General features: G+C 44.5%; 1 protein-coding gene across 1 annotated transcript in view; it reads left to right on the top strand.

Moving 5' to 3' along the window:
* The first annotated feature begins 515 nt into the window (after window positions 1–515).
* LRRC74A (leucine rich repeat containing 74A) overlaps window positions 516–18,265 on the top strand; it is a 29,250-nt gene continuing 11,500 nt past the window's right edge. Inside the window, exons 1-8 of the mRNA XM_066612098.1 lie at window positions 516–552; window positions 2,650–2,772; window positions 3,110–3,288; window positions 9,008–9,115; window positions 11,317–11,413; window positions 13,206–13,255; window positions 14,940–15,021; window positions 17,845–17,930. Of these exons, the coding sequence (XP_066468195.1) occupies window positions 516–552; window positions 2,650–2,772; window positions 3,110–3,288; window positions 9,008–9,115; window positions 11,317–11,413; window positions 13,206–13,255; window positions 14,940–15,021; window positions 17,845–17,930 (762 nt within the window). The remainder of the gene's footprint in view (window positions 553–2,649; window positions 2,773–3,109; window positions 3,289–9,007; window positions 9,116–11,316; window positions 11,414–13,205; window positions 13,256–14,939; window positions 15,022–17,844; window positions 17,931–18,265) is intronic.

An 18,265-nucleotide genomic window follows, 5' to 3' on the forward strand; every position in this document is an offset into this window, starting at 1 on the left:
ATCTATTGTTTCTTAGAACCTTCACAGGCTTAGCTGTCCTAATCATCAGCACCATTTTCTGAAACAGGATCACTTACCTGAATTCTGATCCATTTTGATCCAGTGCAGTAAAGAAGGCCTGATGCAGATCTGAGGCTATGTGACCATAGGAGACACCATATAACTTGAGTCACAATGTCTGGATGAGGTCATGGAATACTTGAGATGAAATTAAAGTGACCTGAACTGAAGAGAAGACAAACAGCATGCACAATACACAGGCAGCCCCAGTGGCCAAGAAATGTGGTCTTCCTAAGCAGAAACAATATCATTCAGGATTCCACATTGCCAGCTGACACCATAGGTCATGGAAATTGTCTGTGATGTATAAAAGTTGTGGTTGGATGACTCTGGTGAAGCTTTTGTTTGAAAAAGGTTTGAAATAGAGAGTATAATATTGTAAATTATTGGTAACAGAGTGAGAAAAAAAAAAAGGAAGAAACCATAAACAGAATTCCTGGTTCCCCAACAACACCATGGACTATTTAAACTTTGACTTTGATGACGATGAAGGTGAGACCATTATAAATGTGTTTAAAATAAATCACCATTTCACCATAAATGCTGTTAGAGGTTCAGCAAATACAACACTTACAATGAATTCATTGGTGTATATGTGAGATCTGAAAGAGGGGGGCACACTTGGAGATGGTCCTTGGATTGTATTGCAAACCAGAGTGGTGTGAAGTCAGAAATCAACTCTTCTTCCCCACAGTGTTAACTTTCTGAAGATCAAACTAGGGCAGACAAATTGGGGTAATGCATGATGGCAATTGAGAAGTACAGACAGATGAAATGAGATGAAGTGGCCAATAGCAGCAATAGTACCCATAAAAAAGAATGTACTACAAATCAAATAGGGCAACAATTGAAATGGAAGGGCCCAGTGCTGGTGCCAGCTTGCTGGCAGCCCTGGAGCAAAGCCTTGCACTGGGCTTGCCATGTCACCACCTGCCCACCCCCTGATGGTACACTGGGTGCTATCATTGTCACCAAGAGTGACCAGGTGGACCATTTGATGGTTGTGGGCTTTCAGCCAATGCCAGACCTGGACAATCTCTGATACCATCCCTGGAAAGGCCGGATGGGTAGACTGGAATTGGAGGGCCATTAAAGCACATTTAGGCAATCTTTCTTGCCTTGTAGAAAGGGTATTGCTGGAGATGGCCTTGTTGACTCTCTTATTGTTTATGATTTCATGTCATAAACAAACCATTCACCTATTTCAAGCAACATGGTTATTCATTTTTGCCATCCCTTGCCTCTGAAAGAAAAAAAAGTATTTGGGTAGGTTATTAGTTTCAATATGGAGAGCTGATTCAATGAAACTAGAGATACCAGTCAATGGCCTCAGTCAGTACTCTCCTTTTTCACACGTATCAATGCCTGGATGACTGAACTGTGGATCTCATGTCAGACTTGAATATTCAACAACACCTAAGGAGGGTACAAGAGAACACACCAGTAATTCAATGAATGGAAGGGATAGACAGAACACACTGTACCAAAAAACAGAACAAAAAAAAGTGATAACTAGTAACAACACTTCTCTTTCCCTTCGTCAGACTAGGTCATTAAAGTATAAAAATAATAGCAACCTCTGGAACTTGTAGTATGATTTCTCTGAAAGGGGCAATTTTCCAAAATCTGTTTCTGCCTAACTGTAAAATAAATTATGAATTGGAGGTGAGAGGTGGTATCACATCTAGTGGCATCTAGTTACAAATCTTGCTTCCAATCCCTGTGCACTTTTGGCATTCAGACCATTTCACTTTATTAGAGAAAGAACACTGAAAGCCTTCTCAGAATGATGCAGGAGACCCTTGGTGTGTCTTCCAGTCAGTGGCAAGAAAAGAAGCCTAGAAATAAATAAAAACAATGGTCATAATTTTAAGGTGAGGGTCAACAAACTGTGGTGCTAAATACTATCAGCAGTGGCAATGGATGATCAGTACGAGATATGGGTTTGCTGAGGAGAGTCTCCAAGTGTAGCAAGAAATCCATTTGAAAAGAGCAGTGAACCTGAGATAGGACTACTGGAGAGGACACTTCAAAAGACAGTATGTGTTTGAAACTTTTGGCTCCTGTTGTGGAAAGTAGCCATTGATCTGTGACAACTTGTTGGTGAGTGTGATGCACAGTGGACATAACGAAAGGGTTGGAGTAAGAGTTGCCATTTAAGGGTGCTCTGGGGTTCATGATAAGTTCATGAAATTGGATTCCCTGGGTAACACGCTGCATAGGTCTCAGGGTGACCAGATGTACTCTTTTTCCAGGACATGTCTTCTTTTTTAGCCTTGCTTCCTGGAAAAGAACTTAAATGTCCTCCTTTTCCCTGTGAGCAGGCAACACATAGCATTCTTGAAATTAATAAATTACATGTAATAAATTTTATGTAATATAGTTTTAAATTTAATAATAAGTAATATAATGATTAAATTAAACAAATGAAATCAATAGACAAGTGTTTTTCGCTTTATTTTGTCATGTCCTTCATTTTTCTTGGACGTTTTGGGTGACACTTGTCCTCTTTTGGGGTTATGACATCTGGTCACCCTGATAGGTGTTGCATTCCCATTTGCAGAATGTGTGCAATCACTCTTATTCCAGACCAACAAGATGAGATGTCAGAACTCACCTCACCTGTGGATGCACAGTCTGTCACAGAAGTCACTGACACTGCGGAAGAGAAGAGGAGGGATGACAGCTCTGAGACAGACCTCGAGATTGAAGGTGACTGCTTACTGTTTTGTCTTCCAACCCACCTTTTCTCTGTTAGACTCACAATACACTTGTGAGATAAGTTAAACTATGATAGTGACTTGCCCAAAACCTCCTCCCATGGCTGTCTCCTAAAAAGTATGGGTTCTCTTGCTAAATTGAGGAATGCCTCTTTTTTTCCCCTGAAGTCAACATGGAAAATGTAAACAACTTCAGAGATGCTCAATTGCAGCTCATGCCTTCTTTAAATGTTAAATGGTCCCTTGAATTCTAGTCAGGAACTCATCAGTTTTCTCTATAGCGAGTACAGGAAAAATGTATTTTCAGCCTGACTGCTTTGCCTTTGCAGATATTGATCGATCATTTGCAGTAACCATAAAAGGGGCAGAACTGTACACCGAGGCTTGCAAGCTAGTGGGAGTGGTTCCTGTCTCTTACTTCATTCGGAACATGGAAGAGTCGGTCATGAACCTTAACCATCATGGACTTGGACCCAAGGGAACCAAAGCCCTTGCCATTGCCCTGGTTGTAAGTACTGGATGAGAGTTTATTCAGTCCTACAGGATCTTACTTAGAGATGCAAAATTTCTGGAAATTTTGAAGCTCGGGAAAAAACCTAATTTTTTTCCATTTTTTTTTTCCAGAAAAAAACTGAAATTTTCAGAAAAATGGAAAAAAATGCTACATTAGCACTTTTTTTCTTTTCCAGATTGAAAGTCGTTCTGTTACTTTAGGAATATAAAAGATGACTATGGACAACTTGACCTGGCATAAAATTATCACAACTAGCATATTAAAAATATAGTGTATCCAAACAATTATTACAAACAGAATTTACTTTTTAATATATTTATTTGTAATTGTAACAAATGGAGCAACAATCTCCTGAACTGTTTATTAGTTTATGTGGAGCAGACAAACAAACCTCCACAAAACAATTTTTAAAAATCCAGAAGTAACAATTATTCATATTTCCTCTCCACAGTATTAAATAAAAATTAAAAACCCATTCTCATAAAAAGAATTGAAGAGGGAGGAAGTGAATAGAAGGGAATGGGACTATGTTTCAATGAATGGGCATGAAATTTAATCAGATTTTCTGAACTGTAATTATTGGTATCTGTTACAGTCTCTACTTCTGCAGCTACTCTGTTGTGTCTGTTATTATCACAGTTATCATGGACTTCTAAAAACCGAAGTTTTGCCCCGATTGAAACAAGCTTCTCTACCCTTTCACATGTCAGTTTATTTCTTGATTTAGTGTGAGTGTTTCCAAACATAGACCAGATTCTTTCACATGCTGCAGAAGATGGAGGAATCTGAAGAAGGCAAGAAGCAAGAGGAGTCAGAGACTGTGTTGTATAAAGACCTTGCCACCATGTTGCAGGATGAATATGTTTGGCAGAATCCCAGATTGCATTCCTGGACCAAATCCCTGAAGATGTTCTATATTCTGCAACATTTGAAAGTACCTTCCCAACATCAAGTCCTCACTGTGATGCTTGGTTTGTAATCCAGTCAAATGTAGTAACAGTGCTGTCATCACTTATATTTCCACCTTTGAATCTTGGATCCAGCAGATTTGCAGCAGCATGAATTGGATGGCAACAAAATTCTTCCCTTTTTAAAATAAAATCTTTCACTTTACTTTCTTCTATAGTTGTAAGTGGAGCTATATTGAGATTTTCAAAAACAGTTGTTTTTATCTTGGTCATTAGATAAGGAATTTCTGACAAAAGTGCATTAGCTGATTCAGATGCAGTGATTGCTGCAACAATTGCCTTTAGACTCTTCAGGGAATTTTGCAGCTGAACCCAGAAGACATCCTGATCAAGAACAGTGTTTCTTACACTCCTGGGTACTTTAAGATCTTCAACTATTACTGTTTCTTGAAGAGCTTCTTTGTTTTTTAGTGAACTTTCAAAGGAGATCACCACTCCAGCTCACCCAGAGCTTCAGGGTCACTATTTTATTCTTTGCATTTTTTTCTACTTGCTTCTTCTTGAAAACTGCAGCTACAATATGAGTACCTTTTACATGTTTTATAACTTCTTTTGCTCCTCTATAGATCATCTGAAGAGTGTCCAGTTTCATAATATCATTAAGAAGCAAGTTGAGCCCGTGAGATGCACATCCTATTGCAGTAATATGTGGATACTTTTCCATTATGATCTCCCATGCTGCTTTCATATTGCTGGCATTGTCAGTCAGCAAAGCAAATACTTTACCACTCCCAATTTTCTGTAGGACTTCACATATTTTACAGCTGATATACTCTGCAGTATGTCTGTTCTCTCCTGTTTCAATGCTTTTGTAAAAAACTGGTTGAGGTGTTGTTATAACAAAATTTATAATTCCTTCTCTCACATTTGTCCATCCATCTGTAAGTAGTGCAAGACACAGTGCTTCATTAATTTTTCCTTGCACAGATTCCATTACACGTTCATATTCCAACTTTTTGGCCAGAGGCCCGCATCAAATATCTGGCGTGGTGTGGAGCGCTGGAAAAAAAAATTTAAATATAAAATTTAAATAAATAAATTAGCGATGCAACTTAGATGAGTGATCTCAGAATACCCTCCAGACACAATCGGAGCACAGTTCTGGTCATGTTCAGTTGAGTGGGCCAGAGGTTTTCAGGGGACAAGAGGTTGGCTGCAGGCTGGAAAGAGGCTTGCTGGGGGTCACATCTGGCCCCCGGGCCGGGATTTGGAGACCCCTGTGCTAGATGTTGGTCTCACCATTTTCCTGAGGGAGTAGGAAAGAAAAATAATTTACAGCCCAATCCTGAGCTGCCTGGGGCGCCTAGCCTCGGCGGCACCGAGAACAGCTGCCGCTGGATCCTGCGCGCCCCAGGCTACCGCGGGAGGCACCTCGGGAGAAGGGGACTTTCGACCTCTTCTTCCGGGTAAGGTAAGCAGCCCCGCAGTGGAGTTACTTACTTGACCGCCAACCAAAAGGTCAGTGGTGAAGTAAAGGCATTCGTATAAGGTGCTGAGCCCCCCCACGAATGCCTTGGATCCTGTGGAGCGGAGCTGCACGGACCTGCCTCCCTCCCTCGCCCGGTACACCTCCCACCCGCCCCCTCCCCTCGTCATGCCTCCACGTCATGCCTCCCCCCACCTTCTCTCTGCCCCCCACCAGCCTCCCCCCTCCCTGGAACGCCTCCTCTCCGCCCTGCCCCCGCTTACCGTGCCGCAGCTCGGCGGTCTGTGAGGCTGCGGAGGCTGGGCGACCGCCCCACGCTAGTCCAGCACCAGCCGGTGCTGGGCTAGGACAGATGGGAGCCCGGTGGTGAGGCTCGCAAGCATGCCGCAGCACGGAGCCCAGGATTGGGCTCTCAATGGCTAGTTTGCAAGAAGACACTAATCTATGGTTATGGGTGGGGGGAGTAAAGAACCAGATTATTAGTAATTAAATTATTATTTACACAAAGGTTATAAAAAACTCATGTAGCTAAGGGCGCAATCCTAACCCCTTATGTCAGTGCTTTCTAGCACTGGCATGGCGGTGCCAATGGGACGTGTGCTGCATCCTGCAGTTGGGTGGCACTCACAGAGGCCTCCTCAAAGTTTGTTTCCTTTCCTTGGAGCTGCACTGCCCTTTTGTCAGTGCTGGAAAGCACTGACATAAGGGGTTAGGATTGCGCCCTAAATGATTCAGTTTTCTGGAATCAGATAAACCGATAAATGTAAACTCTTGCATTTTTAAATTAAGTATATATTACTTAATTTCAGGTCCTTTTTATTGTTCTGTATTTTCTTCCAATGCTTTGAGGCCTAGTGAAGAGGACAGAACAGAACCAAACATAACCACCCACACGCAAAAACAAAACTGAAACCTTTTTCTTTTCTTGTGACAATAGCAGTACCTCCTGAAGTAAGAAATGCATCTTGTTCTTGCATTGGAGAGTTCAGTTTGTAAAACTAGGACTTACTTGTCCTCAGTGCACAGAAATTAGAATAATCTGATACCATACATATTTTTTAGAAATGATTTGGAAAATATTTGAACACCTTGTCTTAAAATATTTTATTCATCATGTTAAAATAAAACATTCCATAATCAATTTTTTTCCTTTTTTTTCTTTTTTCAATTTTTTTCAATTTTTTGGAAAAAACAAAAACAAAAAAGGCTTCAGGAAAAACCGGGAAAAAACCAGGTTTTTTTCCAAATTTTGACGGTTTTTTTCCGGGCCTTCACATCTCTAATCTTACTCTTGTAATACTAAGGTTTTGACCATTTGAGAATGGAAAGGACTATTCTTTCATGTTGGAGGAAGGATAACCTGATCTCGAGCCCAATCCTGTGCGTGCCACCGGCCACAGTCACAAACATGCCGTAAGGCACATTTGTGGGGCTCACTCCTGGGCTCCCGCCAGTGCTAGCTCAGCACCAGCCAGTGCTGGGCTAGCGCTGGGTAGTGGCCCAGGTTCTGCGGCTCGGCGGTCTCCCAGACCGCCGGGCTGCAGAACAGGAGGCAGGGGCTTGGGTGGGGGCGTGGACGAGGCGTTCCGGGGAGGGGGAGGCCGGCAGGGGCGTGGATGAGGCATTTCGGGGAGGGGGAGGCCGGCGGGGGCAGGGAGGAGGCGTGCCGAGGGGCGGGCGGGAGGAGGATCCAAGTTCCGCAGGATCCAGGGCGCTCGTAGAGGGTAGCCCCATTGCAGGACTGCTTATCTTACTCAGGGGAAGGGGACAAATGTCCCCTTCTCCTGAGGAGCCTCCCGTGGTAGCGCAGGAGGCACAGGATTCGGCGGCAGCCCTTTTCGGTGCTGCCGAGCCTGGACGCTCCGGGCAGCTCAGGATTGGGCTGCCCATCTACATCTCCGGTTTAGCCACCCTGCAATTTCTCAAAGTCTCCATATTTCCTCCTCCCTCTCTATTTTGGGGGCCTTTGCCAGATTTGCAGCTGCTTTGATGTTCCTTAACAAATACAGTAGTTGTATACAGTAACACAGTACTGCCGTCTGCTAAATTTTAAAGAAATAATAACACAGTGCATTTCAAATCACTTTAGTTTTGAAGACCATTTCAACAATAGTACAAGGAGAATATGAGTGGCAACATAATCTTTCCTAAGGGCTGCCTGAGAGATAGCATGCAGCTCACATTACATTCAAGCTAAAATTCTATGCAAATTTACCTGGGAATAAGTCCTGTTGAACACATTGGGACTGAACAAACATGTCTCATGGGGTCTGAACAAACGTGTGGACTAGAACAATAATAATAAGGGGGTCCCCTGTATCAGCAGTCTCCTCGTCCGTGGTTTCACTTAACTGCGGATGCAGGAGGGCCCCCCATGACCTCTGCCCTCACCTCTGGAGGTGAGGAGAACTGTGCTCGCCTCCCCTTGGGAGGCTCTTCTGAGCCCTGCAGAGGCCACACATGTCCACCCGCGGCCTCTGTGGTGTTCAGAATGGCCATTTAGACCAAAAAAAAAAGTCACTTCTGGTTTTTTCATAAAACTGTGATGTTTTTGTGCCTTTAAAAGCACATTAGGTGAGCCAGACAGCATGGCCTGGATGCCACCAGAAGCAGTGAGCACCAGGTCAGCATGGCAATGGACCAGGGATACTTGTTGTCTCGGATAAGATTGTGTAGTGGTAGGAGCATGGCAGGGAGAGGGTGGAATGGGGTGGGGGTTGGGCGGAACAAGGAGGTGATGGAATGGGGAGGATGGTGGATATGGCCCGAGAAGGGAATGGGTTTGTCAGCAGCAGCATCCACCAAATCCTAGCCCCCTTCCTGGACCTGATCCTCCTTCACAAATCCACATGACTGGCACAGGTCATATATAGCTGGCACAGGTCTGAGTAGACCCACCAAGCTGGCAGGGGCTTCCTTGGGACAAGGGAATAAATGTGCCCTTGCCGCGAAGAGGCCTCCAGATGCCAAAGATACAGCAGACACCCCATTAGTGCCTCTGCATCGCTGCACAGGGAGTTAGGTAGAATTGGGCAATTAATGTCAACTTCTCAAAAAACCATCAAGGGTCAAACTGCATGTGATGCAGGAGATAAAAATATTCACATGTAAGCTAGTCAGAAGCTTACTTCTGTAATATGTGTTAGTTTTTACACTAGTAATGTAAGTCAGTTTGACAATCATGTCTTATTTTTGTTGCTAAATTGTGAAAAATAATATTTAGGGCAACCTTAGCATTTGACAAAGAATTTCCCTGTCAGTTTAATTGAACTAATCTACCTGCAATCCTCTGTCTCTCCTTTGATTCTTCATTCTATAGTCCAACACAACAATCACTCACCTAGAGCTAGAAGATAATTGGATTCTGGGGGAAGGAACCACATACTTGGTGCAGATGCTGCGGGAGAACTGCTACATCCAGGAGATGGTATCCACATATAATCTTTCTCTGTATGGAAAATGAAGGAATTATCTTGTATTTTATTGTGAAATGAGCTGTGGTAGGTCATTCTGCTAGGCCAGGGGTGCCCAAACCCTGGCCCTGGGGCCACTTGTGGCCCTCGAGGCCTCTCAAAGCGGCCCTTGGGGAGCCCCCAGTCTCCAATGAGCCTCTGGCCCTCCAGAGATTTGTTGGAGCCCACACTGGCCCAACGCAACTGCTGTCAGCGTGAGGGCGACTGTTTAACATCTCGCATGAGCTGTGGATGAGGGCTCCCTCCACTGTTTGTTGTTTCACATCTGTGATGCAGTAGTGGCAGAAAAGGAAAGGCCAACCTTGCTTTGTGCAAGGCCTTTTATAGGCCTTGAGCTATTGAAAGACCCTCATTCATTCATATAAGTTCATCTTTAATATATTCATTTATGTAAATTTATTCAAATTTTAAATGTAAATTAATTCTTTTTAATTTACAGAATTAAGGCCCCTGACACAGTGTCAGAGAGATGATGTGGCCCTCCTGCCAGAAACTTTGGACACCCCTGTGCTAGGCTATCAATCGTGGTGGTTGTGATGATGATGATGATGCAGTTGTTATCTTGTTTGTCCTTGTAAATTATTTATCTATTCCAGAGTGTCAAACAAACACATTATTCTAGGGGTGTCCATGGACTGGACCTGACTTGCGGAAGCTCTTTATCTGGTCCATTGCTCTCCCAGTGCTGCCTTTTCAGCAGAACCACGTCTGCCGAGGCTCTGGGAGGGATAGGTGGAAGGAATCCTCTGGAGTCAAGGAACACTACAGGATAATGGCAGACCAAAAGAGTGAGAGAGGGAGAAGCTGCTGAGGCACTGGGAGAGCCCAACTGTCAAAGGCTTTCCTGAAAGTGGGCCACCCTTTCAGCTGTGCCACTTCGGCTAAGGCGTCAATTCACCAAGCAAAGAAATGTCCCAGCAGAAACAGTGTGGCTGAAAGTGTGGCCCGCATTAAAATTGGATTCTCCCATACAGTGGGCCCTTCTTATCTGCAGGTTCAGCATCCACGGATGCGAAGCCCTGGCTCAGAGAGCTTGCTGGACACAACTGGAAGGAGCTTCTGGTTGCATCCAGGATGGGTTCTGAGGTCAGGGAAGGCCTGTGGAGTGGGCCGTGGGCATTTCCTGGACTCAGAAGATGTCCCAGATGTGACCAGAAGTCACTTCTGGTTCACGTCTGCAACTTCTGGTTCACATCACATCCAGGAGGTGTTCTGATGCTGGGGAAGCCCATGGATGCCTTCTAAGGGCCTTAAAATGTCACTTCTGGAAAAACCAGAACTGATGTTTTATGGTGGGGGGTGGCAGCACTTCTAGGTTCACCCCAGGGCGGCACAGTGGCCAGCAAGGATAAGTCATACAGCTTTTTCTGGACTGTACCACTAGAAATGGCAGGTGGGAAAGGAACTCTGTGTTTAGATGCTCTCTCTCTCTCTCTCTCTCTCTCTCTCTCTCTCTCACACACACACACACACACACACTCTACCATCTTCCCTGCCCATAGAAAAATAGCATGTCAGGGAGATGACTACGCTAAATATTTTGCTGACAAGCTGGTTTTCTATGTGCAGAGAGGTGTGTGTTTTCCTCAGCTAGAGGCACATTGAAGCAAGCAATCCTAACCATTACCCTGAAATGGTTCAAGAAAAATTGTACAGCTTGATTCTGCTGAATGTATAAAATGGCTTCAGGAGTTTGAGTCAAGCCCTGATGTGGGAGAGAATGCTGTGATTCCTTCTCTCAACGTTTCATTGACAAAAGGAGATTGAAATTGAAAGAAGAGGATGGGGAGAGGACCTGCTCAACCCTTTCCTGTTCCACTATTTACACAAATGAATCTCCCAGATGCTTTTTTCCCCCACCAAAGGTAATTAAAGGGATTCTGTTTTTTTTCTCCATGGGGAGAAAAGCAGCTGGGTTTAAGAGAGGAAAAGGCTGACAGAGTAAAGATTAAGCATTCTTTCTCTTGCTGTCATTCTGCTCCTGATTGCAGATTCTGGAAACTGCTTTTCAGTTAAAGGGGGAGGGGTTCTCTAAATGCATCTATGTGTAACATGCTGTTTGCCCCTTAAAAAATACTAGACAAACTGATGGAGCTTAGAGTAGCTTCATGTTCTTAAGATACTTCTTCTCCCCCTTTCCAATGCTTTTTTCCAGAATATCTCTCATAATCACCTCAACACAGATGGAGCTGAAGCGATCTGCAGGATGTTCTACAATAATATTTCTAATATCCGAGCCATTCAGCTTGCAGGTGGGCTTCCTACACTCATGAAATGAAGTTGGGATAGAACGATACAAAAATCTGACTGTCCAGAAAGATATCAAAGGATGTTTGACTAGCTTCAGCAAATTATGGTTATAGAATCCATACGTTTGCAAAACATGTGATCCACCAAACCAAATGCAATGCACCAATTGCAGGCATCACTCCTTGCTGGAGACAAGAAAAGCAGAGGAGTTGCCAGGCACCTGGCACATGGATAGTGGGCTGTGTGTGGTTTGGTGTGATTTGCAGGTCAACTGTAGATAGCAGAACATGTAGTCACATGCATAACATTCCTGGTTTGACCCAAGGGCTGGCCCACGATCACCTGACACTTGAGGTAGCATGCTAAATGCCACAGGCATACGTGAGGAGGTCAAGGGGGACAAGTGCACCTGGGCAGCATGCCTGCAGGGGTGGCGGTACTATCTGCCATCTTCCTGCTGCTGTCTTCCAGCAGTGCTGCTGGCTTTTTTCACTTTGAAAAAAAAATGCAGTGGCTGTTTGGACTGGCACACAGCCACTCCAAGTGCTGTAAGGGGGGTAGAAACCTCCTCCCTCGCAGCCACTTGGAGCAGTCTGGAACAGTTGGATCCATTCTGAATGATTGCCTGCTTTCCCCCCTTTTTTTCCCCTAAGCAAAAGAAGCCAGCGGTTCACTTCTTTCACTTAGAAAAAAAAAGGGCGGCCATTTGGAACAGTGTGTGACTGCTCTGAACATGTTGGAAGTAATTGCGGTGACATCATCACATCACTGCAATTACTTCTGAGTGAAGGGGCAGCATGTGCATTTCTGGGTGGCAGAAGAACCAGGAATGTCAGTGCCAAAGCTGCCCCTCCATACACATTGATGTGCCACCTCTGTCCCTCCCACTCTCCAATATCTTAGCTCAGCATTCCCCCTCCCCTCAAAATGTCTTCTACTTTTCTGTCCTCCTCTTCCTTTTCCAATCAAGGGAGTGGAAGGAGAAGGAGGAGCAGTAGAAGTAAAATAAACTGGCCTCAGTTTATAGGCTTTTCTGTAGCAGGCCCTGCCTGACAGAGACTTTATCTGCAGACCTGGAATGCTGCTTCCAGACTTGTTGGGCTTAATGGACCAGCTCAGTACAAAGCAGCTTCATGTGTTCTTCCGCTGGAAACAAGATAGAGATGCAACTGTGAGCTGTAAATTTAGCTACCATGGGTAATTCCTAGTACCCATATCCATGAAATAACCTTAATTTTATCTGGCACCATCTTATGTCCCAGCTTTGTTCTGCATTGTTTTGACATACAATTCCAGCCTTCTTTCTTTCTTTCCTAAGATACATCGATACATGATCTGAAAGCCCATTCACACAAGACCATTTCAATGCATGAAAACCATCCATGCGTTGTAATGTGTGACAAAGGCCGCAATCCTAACCAACTTTGCAGCACTGACATATGGGCAATGCAGCTCTGAGATAAGGGAACAAACATTTCCTTACCTTGAGGAGGCCTCTGTGACTACCCCACAATTGCAGGATGCAGCACACGCTCCACTGGCACAGTTATGGCAGTGCTGGAGAGTTGGTTAGGATTGTGCCCAAATGCAAATAGGCCTATTCCTTTGCCTGTGTGCATGCTAGTACTCCCTCTCAAACACAGCCTCTTGCCATAGGTATGTGAGATGAAGGAGGCATTGGTGCACTTTGGATGTGATGCACCTGTGGTTTTCCTACATTTAAGTGAGATCCATGTAGGAGATTGCCTTGTGAAACAGCCCTCAAGCCTCTTCATGCCCTCTTTTCACCTTCAGGAAACGACTTTAGGGAAGAGTCCGCGATATACTTTTCTGAATCATTAATGGTGAGTAACATCAGCTGGGGAAACCATAGAAGGAGCCTGAAACTAGAAGAGGGCTTAATATGCATGAGGTCATAAGACTAAGGTTATTCTGAGCCTTTGAAGTAATGGGCCATCTTGGCTTCAGCATGCAACAGTCCCTCTAGCATTCAGCAGAAGAGCATAGCCCAATTGTGATGCATTGGTGCAGTAGTATGCAGGAACTGGTGGCAAGGGTTCTGTTGGAACTACAAAGGGATCTCCAAAACTGTTATTGGACTCAGCCTCTGTTTGCTCCAAACCCCTCTGTGGCATAGCCATGTTACAGCAGTTTTATCTTCCTAGCACAAAAGCAAGGCTGTACCTGGCCAAAGTATCCATGAAGGGCAGTTCCATAATTTTTACTTCCGAGCATTGCTTTTAATGAAAAGTTACTGAGGCTGAAATCAGGAGTCCAAGGCCAGTGGGTGGGGAGAGAAAACTCAGTTCTGGTTTCCAGTACCATTTTCTTCACAGATGGGAAAGCTACCTTGGGGGGGGGGGGACTGATTCTAAGCAGACAATGGGTAGAAAGGGGAAAAGAATACCCCGCCCACACACATTGGTTCTGAATTGAATTTTCTATCATGCTTTGTTTGACCCTAAGAAGAAATATGGGGCTGTCCAGGAGATGACATAAGATTACACAGAAGTTTCCACATCAGCTCCAATGACACAAGCCCCTGACTGTGAGGCAGTAGCTGAAACACCACTGTAATTTCAATGGGCAGAGGGAGGAGGAGGGGAGAGACCGCCCTTCACAGTGTGTTGCTGTGCTTCTTTCCGATAGTACTAACACTGAGTAAATCACAAGGTCTGTGATTACAAAGCTCTGTGTTATACACAAATGGATTCATTCATCTTGGCCTATAATGGTGAATGAATTTCTCTGGGATTTAAATATCATGGTTCCACAACCCACCTTGAATAAATGTACTTCCAAAGATGCTTCACAGTGCACTTCTTGAAAGGTCCAAACAGTGCATTGCTAAATGAACTTTCAAGTATAAATATACATTATGAGTAGAGTCGTGCAAGAACTAAAGGGGAAGTGGAGAACATTATGTACACCTCAGAAGAGTAGATCGATGTGTACCACAGTGTACCACTGTGGGACCAGCACTCCCTCTGCCTCCTCTCATGGAGGAAGGCCTTAAAGAGAGGCCCTCTTTCTCTCTCCCTGACTACTTGGGTTAGCACAGCCCCCTTTTTGTCCCTTGCTGTTATCCCAGCTTCCTGCTTACCTGATTGTCCATCCTCTTTCCTTAACCCTCCCCTTGTATCTTTCTTGATATCTTTCTTCACTGCTCCACCTCTAGTTTCTTCTCTCCTCCTGTCCTCTTCCTCCCTATTTACTCTGGCCACACTCTCTCCTTTCTCTGACCTCTTCCTCTCTCAGCTTTCCCACCTGGTTGGCTTTCTCTCCACTCTGCTTGCTGCTACCCCCTCCATCCTCTCTTGTGTCTCTTCTCCACCCTCCTGCATTGCTGTGGCTCTCCCTCTATTTTAGACCTCCTGCTTCCACAGCCCCACAAACACAAATGGGAATGTGTGTGCATCAGGAGCAAGGCACACTGAATTTGTGATCAGGAAGCTTAATAGCTCTATGTGGTCCTTGGTCTGAAGGCAAAAACCAAACTGATAGCCTGTGCCCCATTTCTCTCCACAGACCAACTACAGGGTGATTGAGCTGGACCTCAGCCAGAATGAGTTTGCTGAGAAGGGAGGAGAGCTGCTGGGACAGATGCTGGGTAACTCTGTTCATTATTTCTACAGAGCCTGCAGCTGTCAGTGCCAAATAAGTCTCCGTAAGAGATGTGAGGAGATAGTATATTCTAAGAATTTGGACTTACGTAACTAATGACCCAGTCCTATCAAGGGCCTATGGCAGCACATCTCAAAATCCACTGCCGTAGGCTCCATTGCTGTGCGCCCGTCATACACGATGGAGCTGCTGGCAGAAATGGCCATTGACTTCACATATACACCAGACTCACTTGGATGCTCTGCTGGCCCAGGTAAGGTGACGGAGGAGGCAGTTCATAGGCTGCTTGGGGGAAGTTCTGAGCAGGGGGGGGGGAGGACAGAGGTGGGGAGAAGGCTGGAGGGGGTAGATCTCAGTGGCAAAAGTGTGTGCCAGATCCTATCACCATTTTCCAACCCACTCCTACATAGCTAGCATGGATTGTGAAGACCCATAGGTAGCCAGAAAGCCTACTGTGGGGTAAGTAAAATATTTTATAATTTAAGTGAAATTTTTTTACTTACCTCTTATTGGCCTTCTGATAGCCCCTCCTCCCCACCACGCAGCACACACATATCTTGGTGGGGGATAGGATCGGACTGTAACTGGATATGATAAAAGGAGAGTTCTTTCACTTTGCTAGGCAGGTCCACTGGTCACTTGTTACAGAATGTCGATCATTCCCTGGACTTGTTTGTAGTGATGATATCTCAGTGTGCTGAAAAAGTTCAAAAGTGAGATGAGACAACAGCTTTCAAGGCAAAGAGTGAGACTGTGTTTGGTTGATGTTGCTTCTGATCATTGGAAGACTTTTCCAATGACTGCTCAGCGGAGTCCCCATAGATGTGCAACATCTTGAAATCTAGTTTCTCAAACTGGGGTGATCACTTAGAAAATCATACAATGTACCCTTTCAGATGAAACACTTCCAAAAGTATTATCTGCTGCACACTGTTAAAAAGTCATCTAGCAGAAAGGACAACATGTTGTCCAATCATCCCCTTGCCAATTCCAATTCTGGAGAAATAATCAAGGCCAATTTTACTACGAAGAGGCAGACAGCAGATTCCTAATCCCTCCAAATCTCCTTCACTTTGTGTCACGGATGTAGGTGGGGCACCATCAGTTTGCTTTTTTGCTTCAGGTTTAAAAAAAAGTCTGTGGTGGGCACTTGGAATAATACACCAAACTGTTAAAATATTTCCATTTTAATGCAATCAGGTACACCAGCTGTAAAGATCTCGTGTAAGTACCTAATCTTTCTCCCATACTGTCTCAGCAATTCTGGAGTACTACTGTAAAGGGACAGCAAATACAGTATGTGATTTCTAATCCGATAGTGGTTCCTTAATGAGGAAGCATGCCCCCTTAGTAGAAAACAAGCTTGTCACTGAATCGAGTCAGCATTGCCAATGATATTACCTCAGTGTGAAGGTCAACATTTGTCTGCAAGATGCAAGCCATCTTTGCAAGGAGTAGCAAATGTGTTTGTGGCTCTGTCAGTATCTGTCTTGGAAAGCGAGTTTTGCAGTAGACACCCTAAAGCAAGGCAAGACTTTATATGAAACCAATTCTTCTGTTACATCTTTCCCAAATCTCAGCAGAGTAACAAATCATATCACTGAGAGCCAAATTTTGTGTCTGTGCGTGTACAGGTCCAACCTTGTTATACACTGATTTTTTATACATGGACTTGACTCAACACGAATGGCCACTGCAAATGAGAAGGAGTGTGCTGATCCCTGGAGAAGGGGGAAAATACATCCCTTTAAAATCACAGTTTAAAAAACTGCTCTTCTTACTTTGTAGAGTGACAGTCATGCAAACAATCATTCCATTCTTCAGCTGAGCCAGGCAAAGGCAGGGGGTCCTTTGCATTTCTAATTGCTGACTGCCTCTCTACAACAGTAAGAAAAGCTGTTTTTAAACAACTGTAAAGACACACACTCTTTAATTTTTTTAAACTGCTTTTATTTAACACATTTTTAGTGTCAGTAGAGGGTCGCAGAATCACACCCCTGTGAATGTTGAGACACAACCTTATTAGGAGCAAGAAACCTGGAAGTGGGTCTTTAAATCTATTTTTCCACTGTTTTTTTTTAATCCACTAGGGATTCTGGGACTGAATCCTAGCGGATAATGAGACATGACCTGTATATGTTTCTTTTAAAATACTGTAACAGCCATAGAGGAGGGTCCTGATCAGGATCAAGACCGCAGCATATTCAGAGAGGCAGTTTAATCTTTGTCCCATGTCACAGTCCTGATGCACATTCCCCTCCCCACCCCGTGTCCCTGCACAAGCTTCATTTGGTTTTGCAGTTTCTCCAGGAGAGAAACTTTCACCAGCATCAATCATTTCAGGAACCTCTAACTATTCCCTACCTGTGAGTATGTCTTGAATATGTGTGTATAGCTTGTTACAACATTTTAACAGCCCTGATTCTAAGCAATCTGATTGCATACAATTGAACTAACAAGTTGAAATGCATGAAAATCATGGGGGACATCACTGGGCTCAAAGGAAACACTTCCCTCCCCTTTGATAGCCATTAAGCAGTGAAGAGGCTGTTCTCCTTTAAGAGGATTTTATGGGGTAGGATTGGGATGGGGGTCATGAACTATTGAATGTGCGTTCACCAGGACCAACACACACAAACCCAATGTAAAAAGAGGGAATGGGCCTCCAATGGTAGGGCCAAGGGCTCTTCAACAGATCTCAAAACTCAGACCAGTGTGGGTCTGGGATGAGTAGGGCTCTGCCTGCTCCTCTCATGCCTCCAGAGAAACACCCTGATCCTCAGCAAATTATTTGGTTCCTCTTCCTCAGCCAACAATGAATCACTGGAGATTCTGAACCTGAGCTGGAATCACCTGCGGATGAAGGGGGCTGTAGCTTTAAGTGCTGGCCTAAGGGTAAGATCTGCCAGAATCTCCTGTCAACTTGGGGCAGAGGCAGAGGTCCCTGGGGGCAAGTCAGGGCTGAGTGTGAGGGCAGAAGCAACTCTGCGGTAAGGAAAAGCAGCAAGCCAAGCCCCCAGATTATGTCCTATCACGATGAATATTTCTACCTGACTGCTTCCTCAGCTCTGCCTCCAACATCATCTGGCTTTAGATTCAGCAGGATGCTCTGAGGAGAGGCCATGGGGGCCAAAGCGCACTATACAGTGTTAAGCATCAAGCCTGTATACAGGCTTAATGTATGGGCTTAATGTAAAAAGTAAACCAGAAGCATCCCTTTAGTGTAAAAA

This window comes from Tiliqua scincoides, chromosome 1 (assembly GCF_035046505.1).
Source record: "Tiliqua scincoides isolate rTilSci1 chromosome 1, rTilSci1.hap2, whole genome shotgun sequence".
Classification (NCBI taxonomy): Eukaryota; Metazoa; Chordata; class Lepidosauria; order Squamata; family Scincidae; genus Tiliqua; species Tiliqua scincoides.